Below are 27,517 nucleotides of genomic sequence, written 5' to 3' on the forward strand. Positions count from 1 at the left end.
CTATTCGAACCCATCCTTACAGATTAATTGTAAGTTTAAGAGAGCTTAATTTGATGATATTTTTAATTTTATCAATTTTTGTAAAACAAACCGTTTCCAATAACTTATATCTAAAAGAACACAGCGTATCTCTATGTTATTGCCTTTGCAAATTGTTTTGATTATCGTATTAAAATCCATTGTTACTGACGTAGCTTCAATTCGAGTGCACAATGTGTGAAACATTTGTTTTAATAGCTGTAATTCGACGATATTTGAAGTGTTTTGAGGTTGCAGCTGGCCATATTGTGCCATAAAATGTTTAAACTCTCCGCATTTGATGTACAGCAGTGCGTTAATCCAAATTGAATAACAAAATTCAATGATATCATAATGCCACCCTTCTGCCCTATAGTGAATTACAATAAATATGGGTAGCGGTTGAAATATCTCACTTTCCTTTAATTCACCAGGATTGGGTTCTGCGAATTCGTGAAACAAGTATTTTATTTTACAGTAAATATCATTGAAACACAACTCTATTATCGGGAAACGTTTTGAATTATTGAAATTTGGGTGTTTTGTCCTTGAGATAAAAGTATTATTAGCAAAGTTTGATAATTAAGTTACACATATACTATTACTTCCTTTATAGGATAAAATATCCTACATTCTGCATTTTCTCTAATTATATTAACTTTGAGAAACATTATATAAGTTTAATTGAACTAATTTTCACCATTTTCTTGAAAGTGAATAAATGAGTGGAATCTCTCTATTCGAACACACCATTACAGATTAATTGTAAGTTTTAATAAACAGTATAATTTATTCAATTTGGTTTAATAATTTTATTAGATCCTTCGATTTATCGTTTAACCTTCAATTAATATAAAAAATGCAGTGTATGCCATTGATTATAATATTAAAGGTTGCTGCCGGTGATAATATGCTATAAAATGTTTAAAAAGTCTGCATTTGATGAATGCAGTGGGCTAATTCAAAGGCAATAAAAAAATTTAATCACAACTCTTAATTCCAGATTTCTATCCACGTGAATTACAATACGGGACATGGTTAAAATATCTCAATTTACCTTAATTTGAATGCGCATTCGTTAATCACGACTAGATTATCCGATTTGATTATGAAGTGTACTGCTAGTTTTGCGGATTAGTAAAACAAGTGCTTTATATCCTGTACAAGAACTGGCACTGAAATCCAACAGTATTAGTTATAGTTATTTAAAACTGAATTCTGTCCACTTGATTCTATATCTATGTGGTATGAGGATTATTAAGTCTGAGTTTCTTAACAATATTAAATACAGTTTTCTATTTTCATTCATATCTATTAGAAACATAATACAAATTTAAACTAATTTATATTATTTTCTTCAAATTTTTGGGAATCTATTATTACATTTTAAATGGTTTCAAAATGAAATAAAGTAATTTATTTGTTTGTTCCTTGTATAGGTTAACAAACGATGTAAGAATTAATTTAAAAATCCATTAATCAGTAAGTTTCTAGTACCAAAATAGCTAAACACCTTCAAACATGATATTAGTGAATAATTTAATATTGCGTTTGACAGCTCGTTACTGCGAATATCGTTTTTCATGCATTATGAAAGTTGCAAGGAAGGCGTGTATGTAGTATTGAATTTAAGTGTTACGTCGTTGAAAATAACGATGTTTACATTATCGGAAATACAATGTGATATCTAATAATAACGTGGGTAAAAAAATTGTTAAGCGACAATTGACTTTTCTCGCAGTTCAATTTGAGTAAAAATATTAAAGTGCCCTAAAATATTTCAATACTGTACTGGGTGATTCACCAACTGATTCATTTGAAGTCTGAAATTTTGGTTCAACATAAAATAAGAATAACTTCGTAGTACAATTGTCGATTTTTTAATTTTTTATTGTATAATATACTCAGTGACAAAGGAATTGCAACACCAATAAGGGAGTGATCAAATTTAATATTATTTTGGTAATAGATTTTATAGCAAGGAGTAAACGTTTAAAATGTGCTAATGTTTGGTATTGGTTTTCTCCTGTAAACTTATTTTTTACCTCAATTCAAATTTGATAGTGTCCAAAATCGGAGAAGTATGGTACCCGGTGTTATTGCTCATGGACGTAGGTCACATTTAGTCTTTATTAGTGTTATCTTCAGAAAGTAGTGGAGTTGTACGTGTTTCCATACCTTAATCGGCCCAGGGATCCAGTATTTCAGCCATATAATGCTCTGCTACGTGTTACCAGAGTTGGTTTAAACTTTTTTTAAGAGACCCATGTGAATTTGATGCTATGGTTAGCCAGATACCCCGAGCCATGGAACATATTTGGGATGTTATGAGTGGACAGCTACCATAGTCCCCATAGATTTCGGAAGTACAGGTAGTTTGGGATACAAATACCTCATGAGCAAATAAACCACCTCATTGAATCAATACCGAGATGTGTTTAGGAGCTTTTAGATAACCTTGATAGACAAACACATTCTTAACTAAATTATTAAAAAGAATCTAAAATCTTTGACACACTTGCACTAAGTATATAAATGTTTATATTTCCATATTTTAAGTTTATTAAATCCTAATTTGAATATTTTTTAAACTGTCAACAGGTTTGTTATAATACAATTTTAATTTTAATATTTTTATTCTTTAAAGAATTAACTTAAACGTCGCAGTATCTGATTTGTTTCTATGTTTAACGATAAGGCGTTTCCTATAACGTATACGTCGCGATTTAAGTAAATAAAATGCGCCATATTTACAATGAAAACGGATCTGCAACATTCAATATTGATTTCTTCGAGTGTTTAGAAGTTATTTTTAAAATCAAAATCACATGTTCGACCTTGTTAATCGATATGCTGTTTATTAAATGTACAATATTTCTGTGCGTTTTTCTGCACATTTATTCAGCCATTTGTAATATTGCATTCCGACCAAACCGAACTCTAAGCCCTCAATCACTCAGGCAATAATAAATTCAGCACTCGCGATGCAAACAAGTCTAATTTTAGAAACGCCGTCGAATTAAACTCCACGACGTTTTAACTTCGGCCGCAATTGACCGGGACAAGGAAAGCGAAATAACGCGATTGATTCGTCGAACAAAAACTTTTCAATCGGATTCGACTTTACATATTTCCAATATCTCCATAATTAGACGTCATTTATGCAGGGCATTAAATATGGCTAGCTAAATTAAACTTGGTGAGCGAGTCGCTGGAAGTTTTACAAAGTATTGAAAGGTTTCTTTTTGTCTTTCACAAGCGTATTGTTCGTTTCGATAGGAAAAATTTAATAACACTATTATTAAAGTTTAAAATCCCCCAGCAATTTTTAATAGGATTAGTCTCAAATTAATTTTACTGCCGACGATATACTAAATAATTTTATACTTTATTGTAGTTACATTTTTAGAGTGAATTGTAAGTATAGTTCAACTTTGAAAAGTTGAATTTCTTGATAATTGGCGACGTCTCCAATTCGAACTTATTTCTGAATAACATTTATCAAACCTTATTTATTCCACATACATCACTAAATTGTTCAGCAGCTGATCAATGACAAAATTATTGCAAGTTTTTACTTTATGTTCTCACATTTCCCACTGTGAATTTAGCAGCGATAATAAGACCGAAAGAAACAAGAAGAGTTAAGAGTTTACGGCTATTAAGTCAAGTGTTTCCTGTATTACCAAAAAAGATTTTGACAAATTGGACAAGTGGTGACTGCGAAAAAATTTGGCTCAGTTCGAAAAACCTGAAATAAAATCGATAAATGGATTATTCAAATGTCAAAAAACAATACAATTTTAAAGTCATCTGAAATTAAAATCAACCTGAAGGAAATGGGAGTTGTTGAAGTTAGATCAAGACAAGATGTTTGACCCCAGAGGAACAAGAAATTTCTTACAAAATTGTTGCTATATTTATGTCCAGCTCAAATCAGAAATAGAAAATTAATATTATTTTAACAGTTAAAAATATAATATAATCTGTTTCAAAAATTGAAATCAAACGTCTTTCGTGGCAAGTAATGGTTTTAGTTCAACTAATTAGTAGACTATTTTAAACTCTTTAACACCGTACATAAATATAAATAAAAAACAAGCATAAATTTGGATTATCGATGGATTATTTCCAAATGGATTAACTTGTTTAATTTTGTTATAACGTTCATTTAAAATGTACTAAAAACTGTTTAGTTAATATAAATATTTTGTTAATAAATATAGATCATAGAATTTTCCTACTACTATTACATTAATAATATTTGGATAGATCAAAAGATAGTTGAGTGTCAAGCTGCTAAGTAATGATGAACAGATGTATGACCAAAGAAAATATTCGACCCAGCTATGCTTTTAATGTAGTCTCGAGCACGTGTTAATTAAATTGATAGATGCATACTATCTCAAACAAACTCTATTTACTAACCTAAATAGTACTATTGATTAAAAATAATGTGAATATTGTATGTAGAAGGTAGAATAATAAATTGAGCTATTTATAAAATTAAATTTACATCTTTATTAGTCCGCTAGAAAGTTCCTCGAGGAAAATACTTGCATTTCCCAAACAACTTATGTAATAAAATATTCCGTAGACGCTGTTAGTTGAGATTTCATTGTAATTTATTAAGTGTACAATTAGCTTATTGTGTCTCTCTTGATTGTCCTTAATTTAATAAGGAGTTTTCTAGTGGAATAACGTTTCTTTATATTTGATTGTACAAGGAAAACGTTTAAATTAATTGAGGAAAATACGGAGGAAAAGAAATTTATGTTCTGATTCTGTTTAATATATTACATATTTGTCAAACAGAATATATGTTATTTAAATTTGATCAAATTTATTAGTGGTTTAATTAAATTGCCTGTCTAAACACAAAAATATTTATAGTAATTGGCAGTATTACAAAATTAACATTTTGGCATAGGTCTCTGTGTGTGAAATAGCAGCGAGGTGTTAAGGTGTGGTTGTTAACATTTAAAGTTTGAATGTTTTAACAATACATTAATTTATCAGGTAAATGTGAAATTTAAGTTTCAAAATAATTAAATAATTACATTGTTATAATATTTTAATTACAAGAAATATTATTAATATTATTATAGTTATTTTGGGAGGTTGGGTTTATAAAGATGATTAAATGAAAATTATTTTTGGTTTTATTTCTCAAAAATTCTAAAATAAATAATTTCTTAAAATAACGTTTACATTATAAACGTTGAAAAATTTTTAGGTAAAACTCCAGATTTCATATTTTAAATTAATTTCCAATAGAATTGTCTCATTTAATTTATTAATAGGTATCAGGAAACTAAAATAAATAATTGCTTAAAACCTCATTTATGTAATAAAAATTGAAACAATTTTTAGTTAAAAATAATAGATTTCAAATTCATATTTGTAGTAGAAGTAACACATTTTATGTTTATTTATGAACAAATTTCAGTTAAATTATTTTTAGTCTGGTTTTATTTAATAATTCTAAACGAAAATAATTGCTAACTACAATTATATAATAAAAATCCGTGGCGTTAATTTTTAAAGAAATTTTTGGTGAATTACCGTAATTATTTATGAATAATAATAATAAGATATAAGTAAAATTATATTTATATGTTAATTTGATTTTATTAAAAAATTGTAGAAAAATAATTGCTCAAAATCATCCATATTTTAAAGTAGTTTTTAGTAGAATTGTCATATTTAATTTATGAATAGATTTCAGTAAAATTATAGTTACGGTATGGTTTCATTTAAAATTCTAAAATAATTAATTGCTTATAACCACATTTATAAAACAAATATACAATTTTTAAATAAAAACAACAAATTTCATAGATCTATATTTTAGAGTAATATCTAGTAGAATTTGTTACATTTAATGTTTATTTATGAATATGTTTCAGTAACTTATACTTAAAGTCTGGTTTTATTTAAAAATTCTAAAAAAAATATTGCTTAAGACTACAATTATATTTATAAAATTTGTGGAGTTTCTTTTTAAAGAGATTTTTAGTAGAATTACCATATTTATTAATTATTTGAGAATTGATATAAATAAAACATATTTGATAAAATATTAAAATTATTTAAAATTATATTAATCAATTAATAATTTTATTCAAAAATTGTAGAAAATTATTATTATAGTAATATCTCGTAGAATTGTCACATTTAATTTAATTATAGATTTCAGTAAAATTATAGTTATGGTAGGGTTTCATTTAAAAGTCTAAAATAAATAATTGCTTATAACCACATTTATAAAAAATGTACAATTTTTAAATAAAAACAACAAATTTCAGTAATTCCTAGTAGAATTTGTTACATTTAATGTTTATTTATAAATAAGTTTCAATCAATAAGTAGTAGAATTACAAATTTTAATAATTATTTAAGAATTGATATAAATAAAACATATTTGATAAAATATTAAATTTTTTTAAAATTATATTAATCAATTAATAATTTTATTCAAAAATTGTAGAAAATTAATCTTTAAAACAAAATTTATATGACATAAATTGAATATTTTGATAGATTTTATATTTTAAAGTAATATCTGATAGAATTGCTACATTTAATTTATGAATAGATTTCAGTAAACTTATAATTATGGTATGATTTCAATTAAAATTCTAAATTAAATACTTGCTTAAAACCACATTTATATGATAAAAATTTAACAATTAAGTCATTCTTCTAGTAGATTTGACACATTTTATGAATAAATTTCAGTAAAATTGTAGTTTTAGTTTGGTTTTATTTAAAATTCTAAAATAAATAATTGTTTAATTTATTTCATGAAAATTAAATAATTTTTAAGTAAAAACTTCATAAATTTACTTTTAAGCAATCTCTTGTAGAAATGACACATTTAATGTTTGTTCAGTAAAAATTAATTTTGTATTACATAAAAATTCTAAAATAAATAATTTCTAAAATAATATAATCACACACTTCTTTAGTATGCTATTAACTATTTCGACCTAAATATTATAATAAATAAAGATGTGAAATTTAGCCTCATAATATTCGATTATATTTGTAATAATTATAAATGTAAAGGCAACAAAATGATGACCTAAATATGAAAAATTCATTATAAAATATAATTAGCATTTTCACATATCAAGACATGACTAGGTATAAATGCTTTAAACCGGAAACGCTTTATTTTGTCGCTTAATACTAACAAGCCCTTGCTCAAACACGAAAAACTTTTGTTTCGCTCGCAAAAACAGTCCATGCTACTTATCACACAAAGCTAACCACCCCTTGAAAAAACAGCGATAAACCCCGCATAATCTGCATCCGGAACGGGCCATTAACAACAAACCACTAACCTTTTTGTCTGTCGTAAGCGTTTATGCATTCCGAAGTCATGAACTGGCTGATTAGAGCGGTTTTCCCGACTCCCGGCGCCCCTAGCAGTGCCACCTGATAGTTGGTGACTTCGGGCAAGTTCTGTTCGCTGGGCTCGTCCAACACCGGCGAGGGTGTACCGCCCCCAATGTGCGGCGGGCATAGACTGTTGCTTCGCGATCGCCTCCGTCTGAACGAGTCGCCCCTGTTCACAATTCCTGTAACAACAGAAACATTTTATTTTATGTGCGTACTTTGGGAGTGTTCATTAAATTTTTTAATTTTCACTTACTCGCTTAGTTTTGAATTATTTATATTTATTTTTAAAGTTAGTAGGTATAATTAATAGAGGCTTAGTTTAGTGAAGAAGTTTCAATACGGATTTAAACTTATTGCTATGTGACTTTAGCTAAATCCTGTAATATTAACCAAATTATCAACACATGCGTAAACTATTGTAACATGTGGGCAACAAGCCATTCTCGAATGATTATTATAGTTTATAGTAACATTATCCTTGACATTGATTTGGATCATATTACATGCTAAATAGCTTGAATTATTGAGATCATGTATTGTTTTATTAAGTAAAATAAAAACCATGACATTAATGACACAGTGACTACTCATTATCTCAACAAAATAGATAAATCTTTTAAAAGACTTTTACATATTTCAATTGTGTTTAATATAACATAATTGTGTCTTTTGATTAGAGTGGACATAATTAATAGAAGCTTAGTTGTGTGAGGAAGTTTCAATGCAGAATCAGAGCTTTATGAAGAGAATTTTATTGAAAGTGGACCAAACTTTACCTAAGCTTGCAAGCTTGCGATAATCAGATTATCAACAGACTTGCAATACACATATAAAACTATTATCTGAACTTAATAGATAATTTTTTAAAATCCTATATATTACATAGGTCATAATTTGTGGAAGCTGAGGTAGTTCAAAGTTTTAATTTTTTAAATAGGTTTTATATATTTTGCATTCATCTAATTTTACATTACGTATGAATGTATCAAAAAGGATATCTTTAGACTATAGTTGGTACATTTAATAGAAGCTCGGTTAAGTAAAGAAGAATTTTGATTATGAAGGGGACATTATTGAAAGTGGTATAAACTTTGCCTAAACTTGCAATAATAACCAGATTATTATCAATAGGCTTGGAACACTCATAAACTATACATTAACTAAACACAATAAATAATTTTTTAAAAAACGTTTTACATAATTTTTATTCATTTATTTTTCAATTATGTCCGATAATAATATAATGAACATCTTTAGATTACAATGAACATAATCAATAAAAGCTTAAATGAGTGAGGGAGTATTAGTACATATTGAAAATACTTAAAAGAAAATGTATTGGAAGTTTCCTAAACTTTACCCAACCTTGGAATATTAACAACATATTAACAGAGTTGCAAAGCACGAATAAAGTAGATAAATTTTGTAAAAACGTTTTATATATTTTGCATTCACGTAATTTTCAATTATGTGTGAGTATAACTCAATAGGTATGTTTGGATTACAGTGGACATAATTAATAGAAGCTTAGTTGTGTGAGAAGGTTTCAATGTAGATTCAAAGCTTCATGTAGGAAAATTAATTGCAAGTTGACCAACCTTTACCTAAGCTCGTAATATTAACCAGATTATCAATTTATTATAATCCATCTGAATGAAGTGAATAAATATTTTAGTAGTCAAACTAAAAATTCATCAGAAAAGCCTTTATAAACAACGTCAGAAGGCTAATAAATTTTTCGGTGAATAATTCATTTACTTTTTACACCGTCCGACGTTCCTTTGTGTTTTCTTTCCACGGTTCCCTGCCACGCTTGTTATTCGTCAAACGTAAATAGTCAGTTCGGAAAGTGAAAATGTGGCGAATTTACGTTTTACGTGCGCCAAAAAGTCCGCATAAAACGGTTTATTTCTGCTTATTTCTCAGTTTTTGCACCGACAACATCAATCATATCATTTTATTAGGATGAGTTTTCCACGGGCAGACATTTTTTTCTAAGCTCCCTTCATGGACTGCAATAATGCGAAGGGCACAATTTTGGTCGCGTAAATTGAAGTCACCTTGAGATTTACAAGGATAATATTTTACGGCACGCTTTAGGGGGAAATTATGTTTTAAAGTGTTGCGTGAAATTGCTGTTGTAATATTCTTGCAGGTGCGAGAGTATGTTTTGTCTTATTTTGGGGTTTCCAAGTTGTAATGAACTATTTTGCTGCCTTGCACCATTAAAATCTCCATGTGGAATAGTTAATAAAATATTTAAATTGAGTTATGAATATTTAATTACAGTTAATCCTAGTATAATAATATCTTGAGGCTACTTTACATTTAATTATTTACTAAAGCAAGAGTTGAATGAGCTTTTAATACATCAAAGGTCTACAAAAGCACAATTATGTATGGTTCAAGTCAAGTTCATGTGAGCTTGCAACATGCACATGACCAATAAATTATATATATGGGAAAAGCTATATATATATATAGAGCTTTTCCCATAATGATACAATAAGGTGTCTTATGGAGGGTTCTACTCATTTTCTCACCCTTTTGCAACTTCTTTCAAGTGAAATATCACTAAAATAAAGTTCTGTTTTTCTATTGTACAATCTGAAAAAATAATAGGCCAAGAAGTAGAGGACAATACCAAGAATCAATTATTATGAAAAAAGTTTTTTACACTGGTATGTACTAATAAAATAAATAAAAAATTTAAACACTATTGAACCAACAGTTACCGAAATATGAGAAAAAACATTTTTAAAATTTAAATTGGTGTGGTTTATATTTATCTTTGTAGTTATTGTTACTTAATATTTCTCAATAAATATTTTATTGTCAATGTTTGGCAGTATCGAATATAAAATTGGATAAGTTTTATTAAATTTGTTCATAATTTTATTAAAGACTGTCGTATTGAAATTTCTATAATTAATTACATGTAATTTTTTGTAGGCACTCTGCCATAATTTTTTCAAATACAATATGTTAGTTTACAAAGTATAAATGTGTGGTGTTTACATATTAAGAGTGCCAAAAAGTTCACATAAAATGGTTCATTTCTGCTTTTTTATTATCTTACTTGGAGATGATCAATCAACATAGTTTACTGTCAGTTTCCTCATTTTTTTTTTTTAAATTGTCAACGGAAATATTCAAGTATAAATATAATTTTGTATATATAGATAAATGCTTTTTGACATTCTTGAAGTCTAATTACAAATTTTAAACATGGATTTTAAATTATCTTTTCAATATTGTTGCAAAAAGTGCCTCGCTGTGTTTGTTTTGTCGGTGATGTCTAAACATCAGTTTCACCATGAATATTCCTTACTTATTGTTACGTTGTTACTAATGAATATATTAGGCAATTTACGTGCAAGTGAACAGCTGGCTTAGGCATTTATTTGTGTAAGCGTTATGCAAATCTGTCTGGCCCTGATTTTAAACGTTCATAGTAAGTATTAAAATTCCCTGGGATCATTAAAATGAAAAGTAATGTCAGTACACTCATTTAAACAAACTGTATTAAAATTATTATTTATTTTTCGATATTAAATACTAATAACGTGGTCGATTAAATCAGAAAATCCATCAATACGTAATACGTGTGAGTTGATTCATTGGAAACTCATACATTTGCTTTAATTTTAATTAGCATATAAAGCTAATGCTTTTCACTTTGACCGCTTTGAATTGCTTGAAACTAATGACACGTATTTATCACAGTGGAATGTTCTATTAGGCAAATGCCATTTCCACATCACAATACAATTCCAACCAATACAAAATCAAGTTTATAATTAATCGCTGTGGTAAATTGAAGGTTCAAGTATACGCAATTTCCGGCTTGAGTATTTCGGCTCAATCTTGACATCGTAATCTGGTAATTTATCTGTGTATAGTGTGGTCCATTTGAGTCGGAAACACCACTGGAACGTTTTTTCTTTATATCTCAATATCAATAAATTATGGCCCAAAGAATTTTCAATAAATTAATGAATATTAATTGACGTATATAAAATTATTTGAAACAATTAAAATTAAATATTTATCCGATGAGCATATACAGTAAATACTGGATATAACAATATCTGATTTACATAATGAATGGTAGAAATGCGATGAAATAATTTTAATCTATTTAATTGTTAATCAATTACACAGATATCCATTTCATTTTGATTTGAGTTTAATTGGAATAAAGTTATGAACTTGATATTCAATTAGGAAATAAAAGAATGGAAAAACATATAACAAAAATTTTTACACTTAATGTAAACTAATATTTGAAATTGCAGAAAATAGTTACTTGAAATTACTAATAAAATTTTTAAAAAATGGCGGATGCGCTATTTTGTCAGATTTTACATTTGTTTGTATTATTTTATATCAAAACTATTTACAATTTATTATATTAATGAAGAATTATATTTTATGGAAAACGTTATTTTGTGGACAATTTACGATATTTGTTTGCCAGATTATTACTTCTCATTTATCATCTGACAATTACCTACAAAATAACATTATTACAATAGCTTAAAATTTACTACTTTACTGATATTTTGTTGTTAATAATTCGGGGGTATATTATCGATATGACGACGACGAGTTTTTGGATTTTCATTGTCTTGATTTACCTATTGAAAAGAGGAACAATATTTTGACCCCCCATGCCTGATTTTCACTGAAACAAACTGGGTTTATTTTTTTGAAGGTAGCTTCCAATAATTTAGTTTTATACCTATGTGTTTCTTATCTCTTATTGATGCACTATATAAACCAGGACAACGCAAGTTCATATCTAAAAAATTCAGAATAGTCTGACAAATTCAAATATATGATGGTTCTATTGTATTTCACTTTCATTATTCAAGTGATCTAAATGTATCTAAAAAGAAGAATAGAAAACTAACACAAAAACTGTTTGACGTTGAATATTTGAATTTAAACAACTACATCATCAATAAATCAACGAATCGAAAGAAAACGAAGGAAGTTCAGCACAAAAACACACCGCGTTTCTTAAACTCCCGTTTGATAAATCTAAATATGGGGTTTCAAAAAATCACTCGTCTGCAATGGAGGATTTCCTATGAAAGGAGAAATCTCGCTTCGCAATCATTATGCCGCACTTACATTTACTTTTTATTATTATGTAAATTCCACTGTTGTAAATTCAATATCGGCGTACTATTACGGCAATAAATTTTGATATAGTAAATTGGTAGCGGAGGCCACGGTAACACAAACGACAATTCGTAAATTTCAGTTTTCGATTCGTAAACCGGGGGTGTATAACAATTACACACAATCCGCCCGGACTTATTCCCAAATGGGGCTCGAGCCAATCACAGGGCCACTTTACCGTCCCCACAATATTGCAGTTGACGTAGTCGAGTGCTTTGAAGGATGTCCTGTGAAATATCGCTTGAATAACTGAATAATTTAATATTAGCGGCGCAGCTTTGTGGAACCCGACTGGCAACGTTATTGTGCACAAGATGCGTTTACCTAATGAAAGTGACCGTTCGGTAGGGATGAGTGGACGGAGTCGATTCGATTCGACCGCAGACTTATCTGGGAAATTTCAGGCGCAGCTCTCAATTTATTTTTCTACGAGTTAGGGATGAATTGTACTGAAAATAATAACATATGTTTATTTCTTATCGATTTGGGTATAATAGACTCAAAAGGGTTTCGTTTATTCCATCTATTTAGGAAAAAATTGATTAGAAATTCGTTTGCTTTCTTAAAATAGAAATAACGTGTCATATAATGATTAAGCCATTTCCTTTTGGTTTCATGTCTACTTCCTTTTCATTTCAAAACATTTTTTCAGTTTTACCACAAACATGCAAATTTTAAAGGTTACTGAGTAATTACTGCAGTACTCTTTGATTAAATGTATAAGTGTAATGTAATACGACCTTAAAAGCTCGGCATTCTGACGCCTACAGATTTAATGAACTGTTTTACTTTTATTCAATAAACTGAATAATCATATGCCTCATTACTTGATTTATGTACCACAAAGACATACTCATTAGTTAAATAAAAATGATTAATCAACTTTGAAAAGTTGGTATCTAATATTACAACTTAAAAACGGAAATCTGTTCTAAATATAGAATAATTAGGAAATATTTTAATTAAGTGAGAGTAGATTATGAAAAAGTTGTCTAACTTACATAATGACTCATTGTCTAGGTCTTTTCTCTTACCATCTTTCCGCCAGACAGTCTTTTAATTAACGAACAAACGCTTATCGACCTTAGTAATTTATCTGTCAGTAACAAATGCCACAATGATTAATTCTTTAGTTTTACTCTACGAGATAAATACAGGGCTGTGTATTATTTACTTTACCTCTACTGTAACCAAACTAACTGTAGAAACAACAAAACGCAGAACGAATCAGATATTTTCATAAAATTTGGTTAACAAGTTTGATAAAGACAGAATAGTGGGCCTGGATGAAACAGAAATTTCGTTTCGAGAAATAGCTCAGCGTTAGAATAGAAAAGTGAGTATTGTAATACGATGTTAGCAGTGATGGAGTGAAAAGAGCAGAAGAGCTGGAGCAAGTGGTTCCGGAAGATCCAGAGCTACCACAGAGCCACAAGCCTGTCGTCTTAGATTATTGGCTCCAAAGGACAGGATGAGTTCGACGAGGATGATTGCTGATGAATGGTTTGCCAATGAAGGTCGGCCAATGGTATGGGTTTAATGCTTAAATATTGGCAAGTCACCTTCACTTTTCATTAGTATAAATATGACACCTCAACGATATGTAGATGACGTTTTGCAGCCTTATTTTTCTCGCTAGAAGGATCTCGGACTAATTTTTCAGTAAGACAATGCCCATATTACCAGAAATACATGAAACTTCCTAGAAGCCTTCCATATGAATTTACTGCCTAGGCCACCCAGGCCTTCAGACCTTTCCCCAATCTAGCATGTGTGGGATGTGTTGGGGTCACACTTAACAAATTTGCAGCATCCTTCACAGGCCCTTAATGAACTAAGACATCAGCTTCAGTTCGTGTGAGTATCTTAATCAAAGAAGGGGTCCGACCCATTATTAGTGTCTGGCAATTTATGCTTTAAGATTTTTGTTTAATTTTTTAATGAATTATTATTTTGTAGTAGTAGTAATAATATTATATTTAGACTAAGCCAATTATATCTAGGTTTCAGTTCTAATTTTACAAATAACCATTTCTACATTTTGTTGAGCTGCCCTTGGCTAATTTACAGAAGTGGTCACTTTGTATTTTACTCTTTGTTCATGTATCCTTCCCGCATATATTACTAGTAATTGTCACGAACAATTATAAATCGTTCAGAGATAATTTGAATTAATAAAGCTAGCACGAAATCTCCATTGTAGAAAGTTTGTTGCATGGTCCGTGAAAATTGTCAGACGACTCGCCAAAACTTTTTAATTGAAGTTCATAACCAGTCCATGTTTCATTTGAATTGTTGCCAGATTTATTATTTTAAAATTCATGTTGCACTGTCTCCATGGACATGGAAAAGTAGGTAATTGTATCATTTCAAAAATAACTGGCATAACGTCGTAATCCTTGGAGTCATAATTTTTAACAGTTGCTGACAGGAACAGGAAGAATTAATTAATTGTCTGTAATTGAATAAATCCGTACAAATATCATTTAGACGAGGTAAGTTCGTTTTACCATATTGTTAGAGGCTCGAACATTAAATAAAGACATGACCTACAAATAACTTAGGTACAGGTTCAATCTTTTAGATATTCTGGACCATTATTTCAGTTATATTTCATCGATTTTTCATAGGGAACCTTCTGTGGTTTTATTCATTTTATTTTCCGCAGATATAACTAGATTTAAAATTCAAAAACTCCATTAAATGAATGTTCGTTTAGTCTAACAAAAACGTGTATTATTCAAACACGCCTCGAATTTCGCTCGGAGGTTGACGTTGCCGAAAGAATAATTGATCAGTTTAATGATAGTCGAACTTTCGTCGGTATTTCATTTACGATTTCTGTACGAATGCGAGTTTTGCTTCGGGCGAAATTAAACTTTAACCAATCTCCGTCCAATCTGTCGTCTATTGAAACTGATCTTGTAGCGTACCCTTTATTCCCGTTTTAGTTGATTTCTTTAAGGGACATCATGGGACAAAAGCTTTTTTATTGAAAACCCATTGTTTTAGCGTGTATGTAATTAAATCGGAACGCAAATTAGGTTGGCACACACGTGAGCGCTGAATTATCCTGATTTGACAGTGCAGCCGCTTAAAATTCATGACTCATTAAATATTTAAGAGTCTATAAATACGTATAATTTTTAATGCTCTAATGATGTGTTGTGCCAGTGGACAACTTCCCAATTGTAACATTGTACTCTAACATGTAAATTTATTTAAATTTAAAATCATGTTGCTGATTAAATACAAAATGTCACAAATTTGTTTTTGAAATATTTAGAATGACAATTGGCACATTAAAAAATGATAATATCATTTTTATTTAATTTTCCACAGACATTTTTTATAATGTGTAAGATATTTATCACAAAAAAATATCTCCTTAGAATTTCGAGTTAATATGTACACTTATATTATTAACACTGATGATGAAATACCATAATTTTATACATCTAGGCGAGATATGACGACATTTTTAGTAAATTTCGAGATATTTAACTTACAGTGTTTCAAAGGCAACAATATTAGAAATTTACTGGTATTATTGTTATATCTCAAAATTTTAAGAACATAAATATTTTTTAAGTTGGTTTTTAACCTTATCAAAAAGGAAAAAATTAATCTGGATATTTGAGTCACTTTTTCTCATTTTAAACAAAAATACTGTTAATAAACAAAATAATTCTTATTAAATATAAGAATTTAGCTCATAATTTGCTTTCGAAATCAAGTTTTCCAAAAATGTATGATTTGTAATATTTTAAATTATGCCTAGGTAAGATATAACGCCCTTTTTGGTAAATTTCGAGATAAATATTTTTTAAGTTAGTTAACCTTATTAAAACAGGAAGAAATTAATCTGGATATTTGAGTCGTTTTTTTCTCATTTTAACCAAAAATTACTCATAATAAACAAAATATTTAAATTTTTATAAAATATAAGATATTTAGCTCATAATTTGCTTTCGAAATAAAGTTTTCCAAAAATGTATGATTTGTAATATTTTAAATTATACCTAAGAAATATATAACGCCTTTTTTTGGTAAATTTCGAGATATTTAAAAAAGGCAACATATATTTTTTTGAGATAAATATCTTTTAAGTTACTTTCTAACCTTCTCAAAAAAGGAAAAAAGTTAATCTGGTATTTGAGTTATTTTTTTTGTTTTTCTCCAAAAAATTCTCATAATGAGCAAAATATGTTTAGATACAAAATATATTTTAACAAGCACCAACCTGTTTGTGAAAATTTGTTTACCAGAATTTCTGTCATATCTTAGTTATAGATAATTTAATATGTCACAAAATATCTATTTCTGAATTTTTGTATTATTTTAAATGCTAATTCGGTTTCGAAAATTTTATGTAAAAATGTAAATATCTCGAAATTTTATGAATATATATTTTTAGATAAATATCTCACACTATTTGTAAAAATTAGCCCATATAGAATGTTTCAACTTTGTTAGGAAAAAGACAAAATTAATTTGAACATTAAGTCACTTTTCCTCTTTTTCAGTTTAGTTGCACACGTTATTTTAATAAACACTAATCCATTTGTGAAAATGAAAAATTTTAAAAAACTATTCTCATATCTTATCTAGAAATAATTTACTGCCACAAATTATTATTATTATTTTTTTTAGCCAATTTACATGCAAATTCAATTTTGAAAATTTGAAATACAATACACATATCTCGAAATTTGTGGTAAATTTAATTGATAAAAATATTCTGGCGAATATTTTTATGTTCAGCGTTTTGTTATTGTCCATCTTTTGTATTATTTTTATTAAAATAAAGTCACATATAAATAAAAAGATTACACAAGTATTACTATATTAAATGGATCACACTGTATAATCCACGCACCGAAAATAGATAGATGTGATCCTTGACAACAAAAATATGATTTATAAATTAAGCGTTTAATTTGGATTGTCCGTAATAAAGTTGTAGAATTTATGGTGCGAAAAGTCTTTTTTCGGCCGATTGTGCCACATTCATCGGACAGCAGAGTCCGCCGCGTTCTAATTATAAACCGGGAGTAAAACTTAAATCTGGACATGCGTTTCTCAAAATACACGCGCCCGTGGGTGTTGAGGAAGTGCGGACATTACTCGTCACTTTAATTGTATATGCATGTTGACTAATAAAATGTTGGGCGATTTATATCGTCTTGAAATTGCCCAATTTTTTTACTTATAGTGTAAATACGTTCGAAAATACGCCACTGATAACTTTCACGGTTGTTAGGTTTATTTACCCAAATACGTTTCGGTTGTAATAAATTGTTATTAGCGTGTATGTTCCTGTTAGATTTATTGCTACTTTGCAGAATGTATTTTTAGGTAAGTATACGTTTCCGAGTAAAAATTAGTTTTATTGCTTTAAATGTTTGGATTAGAAAACACTTAAGTTAACGTGCATATTGTTCGAAAATTGTTTCGTTAAATTGTAGGTTCTAATCATAGTTAACGACGTGTTTCAATTTTAGAAATGTTTCCCCAAAATTTCAGTGTGATTATAGTTTCTCAAACAAGTCAACAAATATTTTGTTTCAAAAATGTTTTACATTCGATATAAAATATATACGTTTACATTATTTTTAATTAATTAATAGGCAATTACAATTAGACAAAAGTAAATATAACATGATATTACTCTACGATTAATTAGCTTAATAACTGACGAACATTTTTTTTTATTTACCCTGCAGTAATTCATACTTTTCAAGTAGGTATACACAGTTGTCATTTATACATATACAGAATATTTTATAACTTATTCGAAATTTTTTTAACCAGGTATGTAGTTCTAAATAATAAGTCGATATCTTAGAAAAAAATTCTAATAAAAGTCCAACAGAAAACGAGATAAAAAATGTTAAAGTTTGTAACAAAATTTGATTTTGTACTTCTTTATGCAGTGTTCACTTCTTAATATTTTCAATTATTGTAATTGACAAACAAATTTTATGTTTACAACCAAAGTATACTGTACGGAAGTAGAAAATATTGGTGAATTGCACAACGGCTGTCTATAATCTGTGTCTCCGGAGAATTTTTTGAAATTTAGTCTCAGTAAAAAGTCAATTTCAAAAATTTGTATCTCACTTTATACACAAAAATTATTTTATACATCACAATTTTCAAGATGTTTGAAATTTTATAACTCGGATCCAAGGTCGATACCATAGTTGAAATTTTCAGCTCATAATTTTTCGAAATCAAGTTTTCCAAAAATGTATGATTGTGATATTTTAAATTATACCTAGGAGAGATATAATGCTCCTTTTGGTAAATTTCGTGATATTTAAGAAAGGCCGGGCAACATATACAGATATTATTCTCATAATATCTCAAAATTTTAAGGACATATATTTTTTTGAGATAAATATCTTTTAAATTAACTTTTAACCTCCTCAAAAAAAGGGTATTTGAGTTACTTTTTTTGTTTTACATCAAAAAATTCTCATAATGATCAAAATATGTTTAGATATAAAATATATTGTAACAAGCACCAATCTGTTTGTGAAAATCTGTTTACCAGAATTACTGTCATATCTTAGTTATAGATAATTGAATATGTCACAAACTATCTATTTCTGGATTTTTCTGTCATTTTAAAGGCTAATTCGGTTTTGAAAAATTTGATGTAAAAAGTAATTATCTCGAAATTTTATAGACATATATTTTTAGATAATATCTCACACTATTTGTAAAAATTAGCACACATAGAATGTTTTAAATTTGTCAGGAAAGAGAAGAAATCTTCACACGTTATTTTAATAAACACTATTCCATTTGTCAAAATGAAAAATTTTAAAAAATCATTTTCTAAAATTTGTATCTCAACTAATTTACAAAAATTATTTTATATAACACAATTTTCGAGATGTTTGAAATTCTCGCATCCAAGGTCGATACCATTGTTGAAATTTTCAGAGCTTAGAATGGCCCTATAATAACGAAATCGAGACAATTAGAGAAAAAAATATCAGCAGTTATTTAACCCTAGATTTTGTTGGTTTGAGAGCATTTTAAAACCGAGTTAAATTTTGCTAATGCAGTTGTTTAGTTGGGAGATTCCAATTAAGTCGGAAATGAGTTATATATATATATATATATATATATATATATATATATATATATATATATTTGTCTTGAAAGTAGAGGGTTTGCAAAGAAGAATACATTAGTTTTTAACCCTGTCAAAAAACATTTGTGATATATTAAATTATCTAGGCAAGATATAACGACATTTTTAGTAAATTTCAAGATATTTCTTTTATAGTCTTTAAAAGGGAGAAATTTTGTAAGTTAGTTTTCAACCTTGTCAAAAAGATTTGTGATATATTAAATTATATCTAGGTAAGATATAACGACCTTTTAGTAAATTTCGAGATATTTCTTTTAAAGTGCTTCAAAGGGAGGAATATTGAACATTTACAGGTATTATTGTCATAATATTTCAAAATTTTAAGGACATTTTTAGATAAATATTTTTTAAGTTAGTTTTTAAACTAACTAACTAAAGGAAGAAGTTAATCTGTATATTTGAGTCTTTTTCTCTTTTTAGCCAAAAAATACTCATAATAAACAAAATATTTAAATTTTTATAAAATATAAGATATTTAGCTCATAATTTGCTTTCGAAATCATGCTTTCCAAAAATGTATGATTTGTGATATTTTAAATTATACGTATGATATAACACCCTTTTTGGTAAATTTCGAGATATTTAAAAAAGGCAACATTTACAGGTATAATTGTTATATCTCAAAATTTTAAGGACATATTTTTTTAAGATAAATATCTTTTAAGTTAGTTTCTTGTTAGTCTAGTTGTGATTTGAGAGCATTTTAACCTAGTGAAATTTTGCTAATGCGGTTATTTAGTTGGAAGTTTCTAGTTAAGCCGGAAATGAGTTTAACGCTAATATATATTTTTGTCTTGAAAGTAGAGGGTTCACAAAGAAGAATACCGTTTGAACGCAATCTCGCAAGTTATATAGAAACTGAGTTTTAGACGTCATTAAATTGATAAATGAAATAAAAACTAAAACAAACTGAATAATGCAATATCTATGAGTTGAATCAATTATAATAACACAGGTAGACTGCGTAGTAAACATAACTTTTGAACTGTTGAGTGGTTTCTATTTAGAAGACGAACTCAAAAACAATTTCATGTTTTACTTTTGTTATTTTTGAGGGTATAGACTATCGAAATATGATTTTCAATATTTAATTTAATAGGTGTGCTCCTTAATACCTTAATAACTTCCTTTATCGGTAATCAACGATTGTGGTCTTTTGCTAAGATAATATAATTTAAGTAACTACCATCTTCAGCCAATTCAAAAAATGTAAAAATGTTCAATGTTGTAGAAGAGATTGAAGAGAATTTACTTATTCTTTTTGTATAAGATATTCTGAGAAACTATTGTATGCATTTTGACATTATTGTTTTCATTAATAGATGAACTGGTTCATGAATAGCGTTTGTGAATATAATTTCTAACTGTTTCGTGCAAATTGGCTGTGCTATGATGATGATTGTCGATCAAGTCGTTCGACCGTAGACACTTAGTGCTACCACTGCGAACGGAATGGAGCTTACAAATTGAAACCAGTCATTATTCAGAACACTGTGATCAATGTTTTGGTTGGTTAACATGCAATCCAACATTATACAAATATAATCAAATATTTTAGTGATACCCATTCGAGGTGGGTCCTTGCAGTAATGTAATATATAATTAAGGACACCTCAGTTAACCCCCCTTGGACCCCACTATATTTACTTTAATTTGCCTCTCAATATCGTAAATGTAAATTCCAATTAGGATAATAGCTAGTTTGCCTTGTTGAAATTCACATGAAATCCACATGTAAATATCATTTAAGGTAAATACTGCTGATTGGTTGAGTTTCGTTGATTTTGGCAGAGGTCGCATCCCTTAAAATTCATTCATATGTTAAGGGTCTCATTTGAATTTAATTCCGCTGATGTCAAAAACTTTATTTGCATTCAATAGGTATTTGTTCGTCACTTCACACAAGAACTCGCTACTTTCCTGTACTAATGCACCCTAAACCAATATTTGCACTGTTGGACAATTCCGCACTGGCATTCAGCATTTCGCATCGCCAAATGTTAACTTCGTGTTAGTTTAACAACGCCCGCCGCAAAACAGTCACATGGCCTAATGAAAGTTTATTACGGAGTCACCGGGAATTTGTCGGGTTTCGACCGTCGCACCGGGAGCAATCTGAAACTTTAAAATCGCATTTATTAAGTGCGAGATGCGGCTGAAGCGTTCCGCTTTCAAAGGATGTTTAAAATTTTAGACACCCCAAACGTTGTTTATGGCACGGGGAATGTTGAGTAACTTAAGAAACTGTGAAAGTTTGCTGAAATTAATAATTAGACGAAGGATCCGAAGGCTTGCGGTAAATTGCAACCGACTGCCTAATCGCTGGTTCTTTATTAATATAATTGCCTTTTGAGAAAATTCTCAGCCACCAATTAATTTATTGACAGATCCAATTAGCACGTGTCGGCAGAAATATGTCGGAAATGTTTGGTACGTTGATTGGTTCGGATGAAGTTTTCGCAAGAATTTTGCTTCCTTTCATAAAACTCGCACGCAGCAAAAAATCCTTTTGAAAAGAGGTTATTTCGACTTAGTCAAATATTTAACTTACATAATATAAGTTAATTTTTAATTGGTAATATAAGGCCTTTGTTACAGTAATAAAACGATTTTATATTAGACAACAGAAAGTTTTATTTAAGAAAATAATCACCATTAATCGACGTTTTTGCCAACAAGCAAATTAAAAAAAAAACATCAAATATTATAAGTCAAGAATTGAACAAACTCAGTTTTGATATCCTCTTTAAAATTAATCCATTTTACAATGGGTATAATGGTATGTGGTGCTATTGCTTATGGTAGCAAGTCACCTTCAGTTTTCAATAGTGAAAATATAACGTCTCAGTGATATGTGAGATCTTGGATTAATTTTCCTGCAAGTCCACATATTGTCAGGAATACATTAAACTTGCTAGAAGCCTCTCATGTGAATTTACTGCCTTGACCACCCAGATCTTCTGACCTTTCTCCAATCGAACATATGTGGAATATGATGGAGCGACGCTTCAGGACTTTACAGCATCCTCCACGGACTCTTAATGAACTAATACGTCAAATTCCGTTCGAGTGGGATGAAATATTACAAGAAAATGTCGATAATCTTATTAGATCGATGCCACGATGAGTCAATGAGTGTCTTAATCAAAGATGGGATCCCATCCATTATTAGCTTCTGACATTTATGCTTCAAAATATTTGTTTAATTGTTTAATCAATTATTATTCTGTAATATGTTAAAATTTTTCCAAAAAAAAATTAGAATAAATCAATTATATCTGGGTGTTTTTTTACACGCAGTATATTTTATATTAAAATAAGTACAACTTCGTCGAATTCTGAGTTATAAAGCATCAGTGCAGTAAAGGCCAATATTAATAAAAATTTGCATATTAAATGTGTGACGGATCGATACATGAAAGGAATCAAATGAAAAGATATTTCGCAACACTTTATCCATTTACTCCGTCCTCAGACTTCGTATCTTTGGCTCAACCTGAACCGTTTTCAATTTTCTAACTATGGGGTAATCTCTGAAATGCTGTATGTAGGGATTTAGGAAATTGAAAAGCAAATGTATACCCCGCATTATGAATGTTTACGCTCCCCTCATATTTTGCTTAGTACACGAAGAAAATATCAATCTAACAACATCAACACCGTTTCGAACAAATATGATCGATTAAATTGAAACAAGTCGACTCGCAAATAATCTGTATCTCTATGTAAATTACGAATTTGCATTCGTCGTCTTGGGTTAAGTTGTTCACGAATTCGAATGTTCGGACTAAATTTACATGGATGGAGTATAAACCCTCAGGTTCCGTAACAGGGTTTGAACGCAGTCTGCGCTCTGTTTCTAAAATAATTAATCATGTCAAAGAGAAGATCAAGACGCACGCAAAGAAAAAAACACGCGTGTGATGTATTAATTTAATTAGGCAAATGTGTTGGCATCAATGTTCCTTCAATGTTCAAAAATTAAATTAAATTTTTACCTAAATTATATTTACTATAATATTTCAATGCATTTTATATTTTAGTATTTTATTAAATTGTAGTGTTTAATATGAATGATAGATATTTGCTTAATATTCAATGTTCGTGCATAATGTTATGTTTGTGTGAACCGCCACCCCTTTCATGAATAAACGGGTAATTGGATTGCTCAATTATTTTACTCATTTTATAGTTTTAAAGAGAAATATGGTTGGTTATAAAAGATAATTCAATTAGATTTATAACGGATACGTTAACCCAATTAAGTTCAGTTAGAAAAGTACTTATGTCCAACCACCGGAAAACTATATTTCATCATATCTCAACGCCTTTAATCGACTGGAGAAAATACTTTTATAAGAGTATTATTTAATTAACGTTTTTTTTTCAGATAAATACGATTAATTATTTAACATTTCATAATATAGAATAAAATTTGAATTTGATGACTTTAGATCTTATGAATATTTCTAAACCAGACAGAGGAAAAGAAGTCAAATTGTTTAATTAAAATATTACTTTCAGCAAACCATATTTTGTTATCTCTGACCATTTCTGGAATATCTACGAAATACGAAAAATGTCATTCGTTAATTTTCGAGAAAATATAATATTTCTTTTTATTTATGAATTTATGAAAAATATCTTAAAATTTCGGAATATATATGTATACACTTTTTATGATATAATTTAATGATTCTGATAAATTTCGAGAAAAAAACCACATATAACAACTGATAATTTGTTTGAAAATTATCTCAATTTTTTGACTGAAATGTGGTTTTTAAAACATAAATAAAATAATTGATTATTTATGCCCCCTATGTTTTATAAGAAATAATATTAATTATCTTGAAATTTATATAAAATGTCGTTACATTTTATCTAAACACTATGTTTGTTTGAATTAAAAGATACTGCACATATTACCTCGAAATTTTTGGAATGAATATTTTTTGTTTTTTTTTACAAAAAAATTTCACGATTTTTTCGAGTTACACCCTCTGTTTTACAGACAATAATATGGATTAAATTATCTCGATATTTATGAGAAATGTCCTTATTCTTAGCTAAAGATAAATTAAAATATTATAAATATGAATTATAAATTTTTGGAAAGATTGATTTTTGTCATTATTAAGGTAAATCCAATTTTATTTTTTAAAATAAAAATGTAGCACATATCTCATAATTTTAAGTATATACGTAAAGGAGATATATTTTTTGGTAAGCATCTTATAATATGAAAATATCTTTAAACAGTTTTTGCAAGAAAAGCTTAAATCAATTGTTCTCTGTCACATTAAAAAAAAAAAACAATTCCAATCAATTTGAGACGCTCTGTAATATATATTATTTTGTCTAATATTTTATTATTTAATATTAACTGGCCTAAAATAAGAGCAAAACCAATCATTTTGGGGCACTCTGTAATATGTATTTTTTTGTCTAATACCTTATTATTTAGTATTACTATCATTTTCTATAATGAAATACTGAGTAAATTAAGAAATATCCCATCAAATTTCTCATTTAATTAATAAAACAAAAAATTCTTAACGTATCCTCTATCTGGTCTAAGAAAAAAGATAAAAACTAATATTTTTGGGACATCCGTAAATATATTATTTTGTCTAATAGATTATTATCTATTATTTACCGTCATTAATCTATAATAAACTAATGAGTAAATTACGAAATCCCACATCAAATTTCTCTTTTGACTAACAAAACAAGAAATTCTTAACTTATTTGTAATATATAACAATTACAAGAACATAAACTTTAATAATGAATTTTCTTGACTTTCCCTTTGGCCTTTTATGGTAAATTAAACATAAACACACAGAATGTAAATTCAACAAAATTCTTCCAAAAGCGTTTCGCTGTCGTTACTTACATTAACAAAGCGTTAACTGTTAAACAGAAAGGCCCAAAATACCGCACTTCGTCAGACTTTAGAAGTTCAAGACAGACAGAGGCAACAGATAATAATTCGGCGTGAATCGATATGCTCACAAATTGATCAGTGCCTTACCGGACCTTGTTAATTCCCCCCCACAGAACCGGATAAATATTATATTATCGGCAGTCCCACGTTTAATCCGGGGTTCGAGCCCGTGCTCCTCCGGTTTAATGATTTTTTCATCAATCATTTTCCGGCGCTCATTGCGAAAAATACGAAAAAGAGCGGGGACGCCGCGACGTAACTGAAACCACCATTCGTACGCTTATATCAAAACAAACGGACTTAATGGGGCGTTAAATTACATCGGAACCGCATCTCTGACTGGCTGACATTTCGGCATCAACCGGTTCATCCATCACGGTACAAGGAGACGGGCAACAACTGTTTAATTACGCAGCGTGTGTTGCCTCTGCAAGTAAATTTTGCTGATGCGGAGGGTAGAAATGCGACAGGATCATTTAAAATAGTTAATTAAAATATACTTGTTTATTATTTTCGATTTGTGTCCGGTGTTTAATTTATTTTTATTACAGAATGTGGAAAAGTTCAGTTAAACTTGCAAAATTCCTTTCTAAATGACAGCATTTGATCCTTCTGAGCCTTGAGAGAGACTCATGCACGACAGAGACAGTAGAAACCTTCAATTTGCACTTTAGTGGGGGTACTTTTACTGTTTCTATCATGCGTGATGTCTCTTTCAATATTCAGACCGATCAAACGCTTTTTGATATGTATATAAATTTTTATTTTGTAAAGAAATTTTTTGTGTTTTTTGTTTTTATGATTTAAAATTTTAATTAATTTTTTTCTTCTTTTGTTAATTTAAATATATAATTTTAATTTTTTTAAGTTAAACTTCAATTTTTATAAATTTAAATAAATATGTATGAATATGTAAGCAAATTTTTAGATATTTGGATAAACTAATAATTTCATTTCAATAATTCAACAAGTCACAAAGTCTTTTTATTTTTATAAATTAAAATAAATTAAATATAAAAAAAATTAAAATTGAAAAAATAAAAAATGACCAATAATAATATAATACATAATATAATAATTTAAAATAAAAAATAAATAATTTTAATCAAAAATATATTTAAATTTATAAATCAACATAATAATTTTTTAAATTTTATTAGTTGTTTTTAAATTTTTAAATTTTATATATGGATAATCATTAATTAATTTTGTAAGTACATTAATGGCCCATTAATTAATCTGTTATTATTTTATATTTTTATTAAATTTTGTATAATAATTATATTATTCATATTATTATTTTAATAAATTCTATACTAGAAATATACATAAAAAGATATTTTCTCTTATAAATTCCACAATTACAATATTTACCATCAATTATATAAATGTCAATAGTTAATAGATAAATAATTAACAAAATATTATCTAGTTTTGGTAGTTTTTAAATTAACATTATTTCATCATGCTCTGTTAATCTGAAATCTGGCAAACTTAAAAAATTAGTGACGTCTACAAATTTATCATTTTTTTTTCAATTTTTAAAGCTCTTCTACGAAAATAAAAGTTATTAAATTCCACAATATTTAAATTAACAGTTTTGATATGTATTAACTATTTGAATTAATTTAATTAAATACAAAAATATACTGGGATGAATTTAATTTGGCTACTCATTAATGTTTAGTATCCCGACTTTAAATTCGGTTGAGCATCGGTAATAGAAACTTTAATTACGACTCCAATTAAAAAATAAATAAACCTGAGCCATTTAATTTTTAAAA

General features: G+C 28.3%; 1 protein-coding gene across 1 annotated transcript in view; it reads right to left on the reverse strand.

Moving 5' to 3' along the window:
* LOC109603611 (GTP-binding protein REM 1) overlaps positions 1–27,517 on the reverse strand; it is an 87,157-nt gene that overhangs the window by 25,210 nt on the left and 34,430 nt on the right. The window contains exon 2 of the mRNA XM_049962621.1: positions 7,368–7,604. Coding sequence (XP_049818578.1) covers positions 7,368–7,604 — 237 coding nt within the window. The remainder of the gene's footprint in view (positions 1–7,367; positions 7,605–27,517) is intronic.

This window comes from Aethina tumida, chromosome 2 (assembly GCF_024364675.1).
Source record: "Aethina tumida isolate Nest 87 chromosome 2, icAetTumi1.1, whole genome shotgun sequence".
Taxonomy (NCBI): Eukaryota; Metazoa; Arthropoda; class Insecta; order Coleoptera; family Nitidulidae; genus Aethina; species Aethina tumida.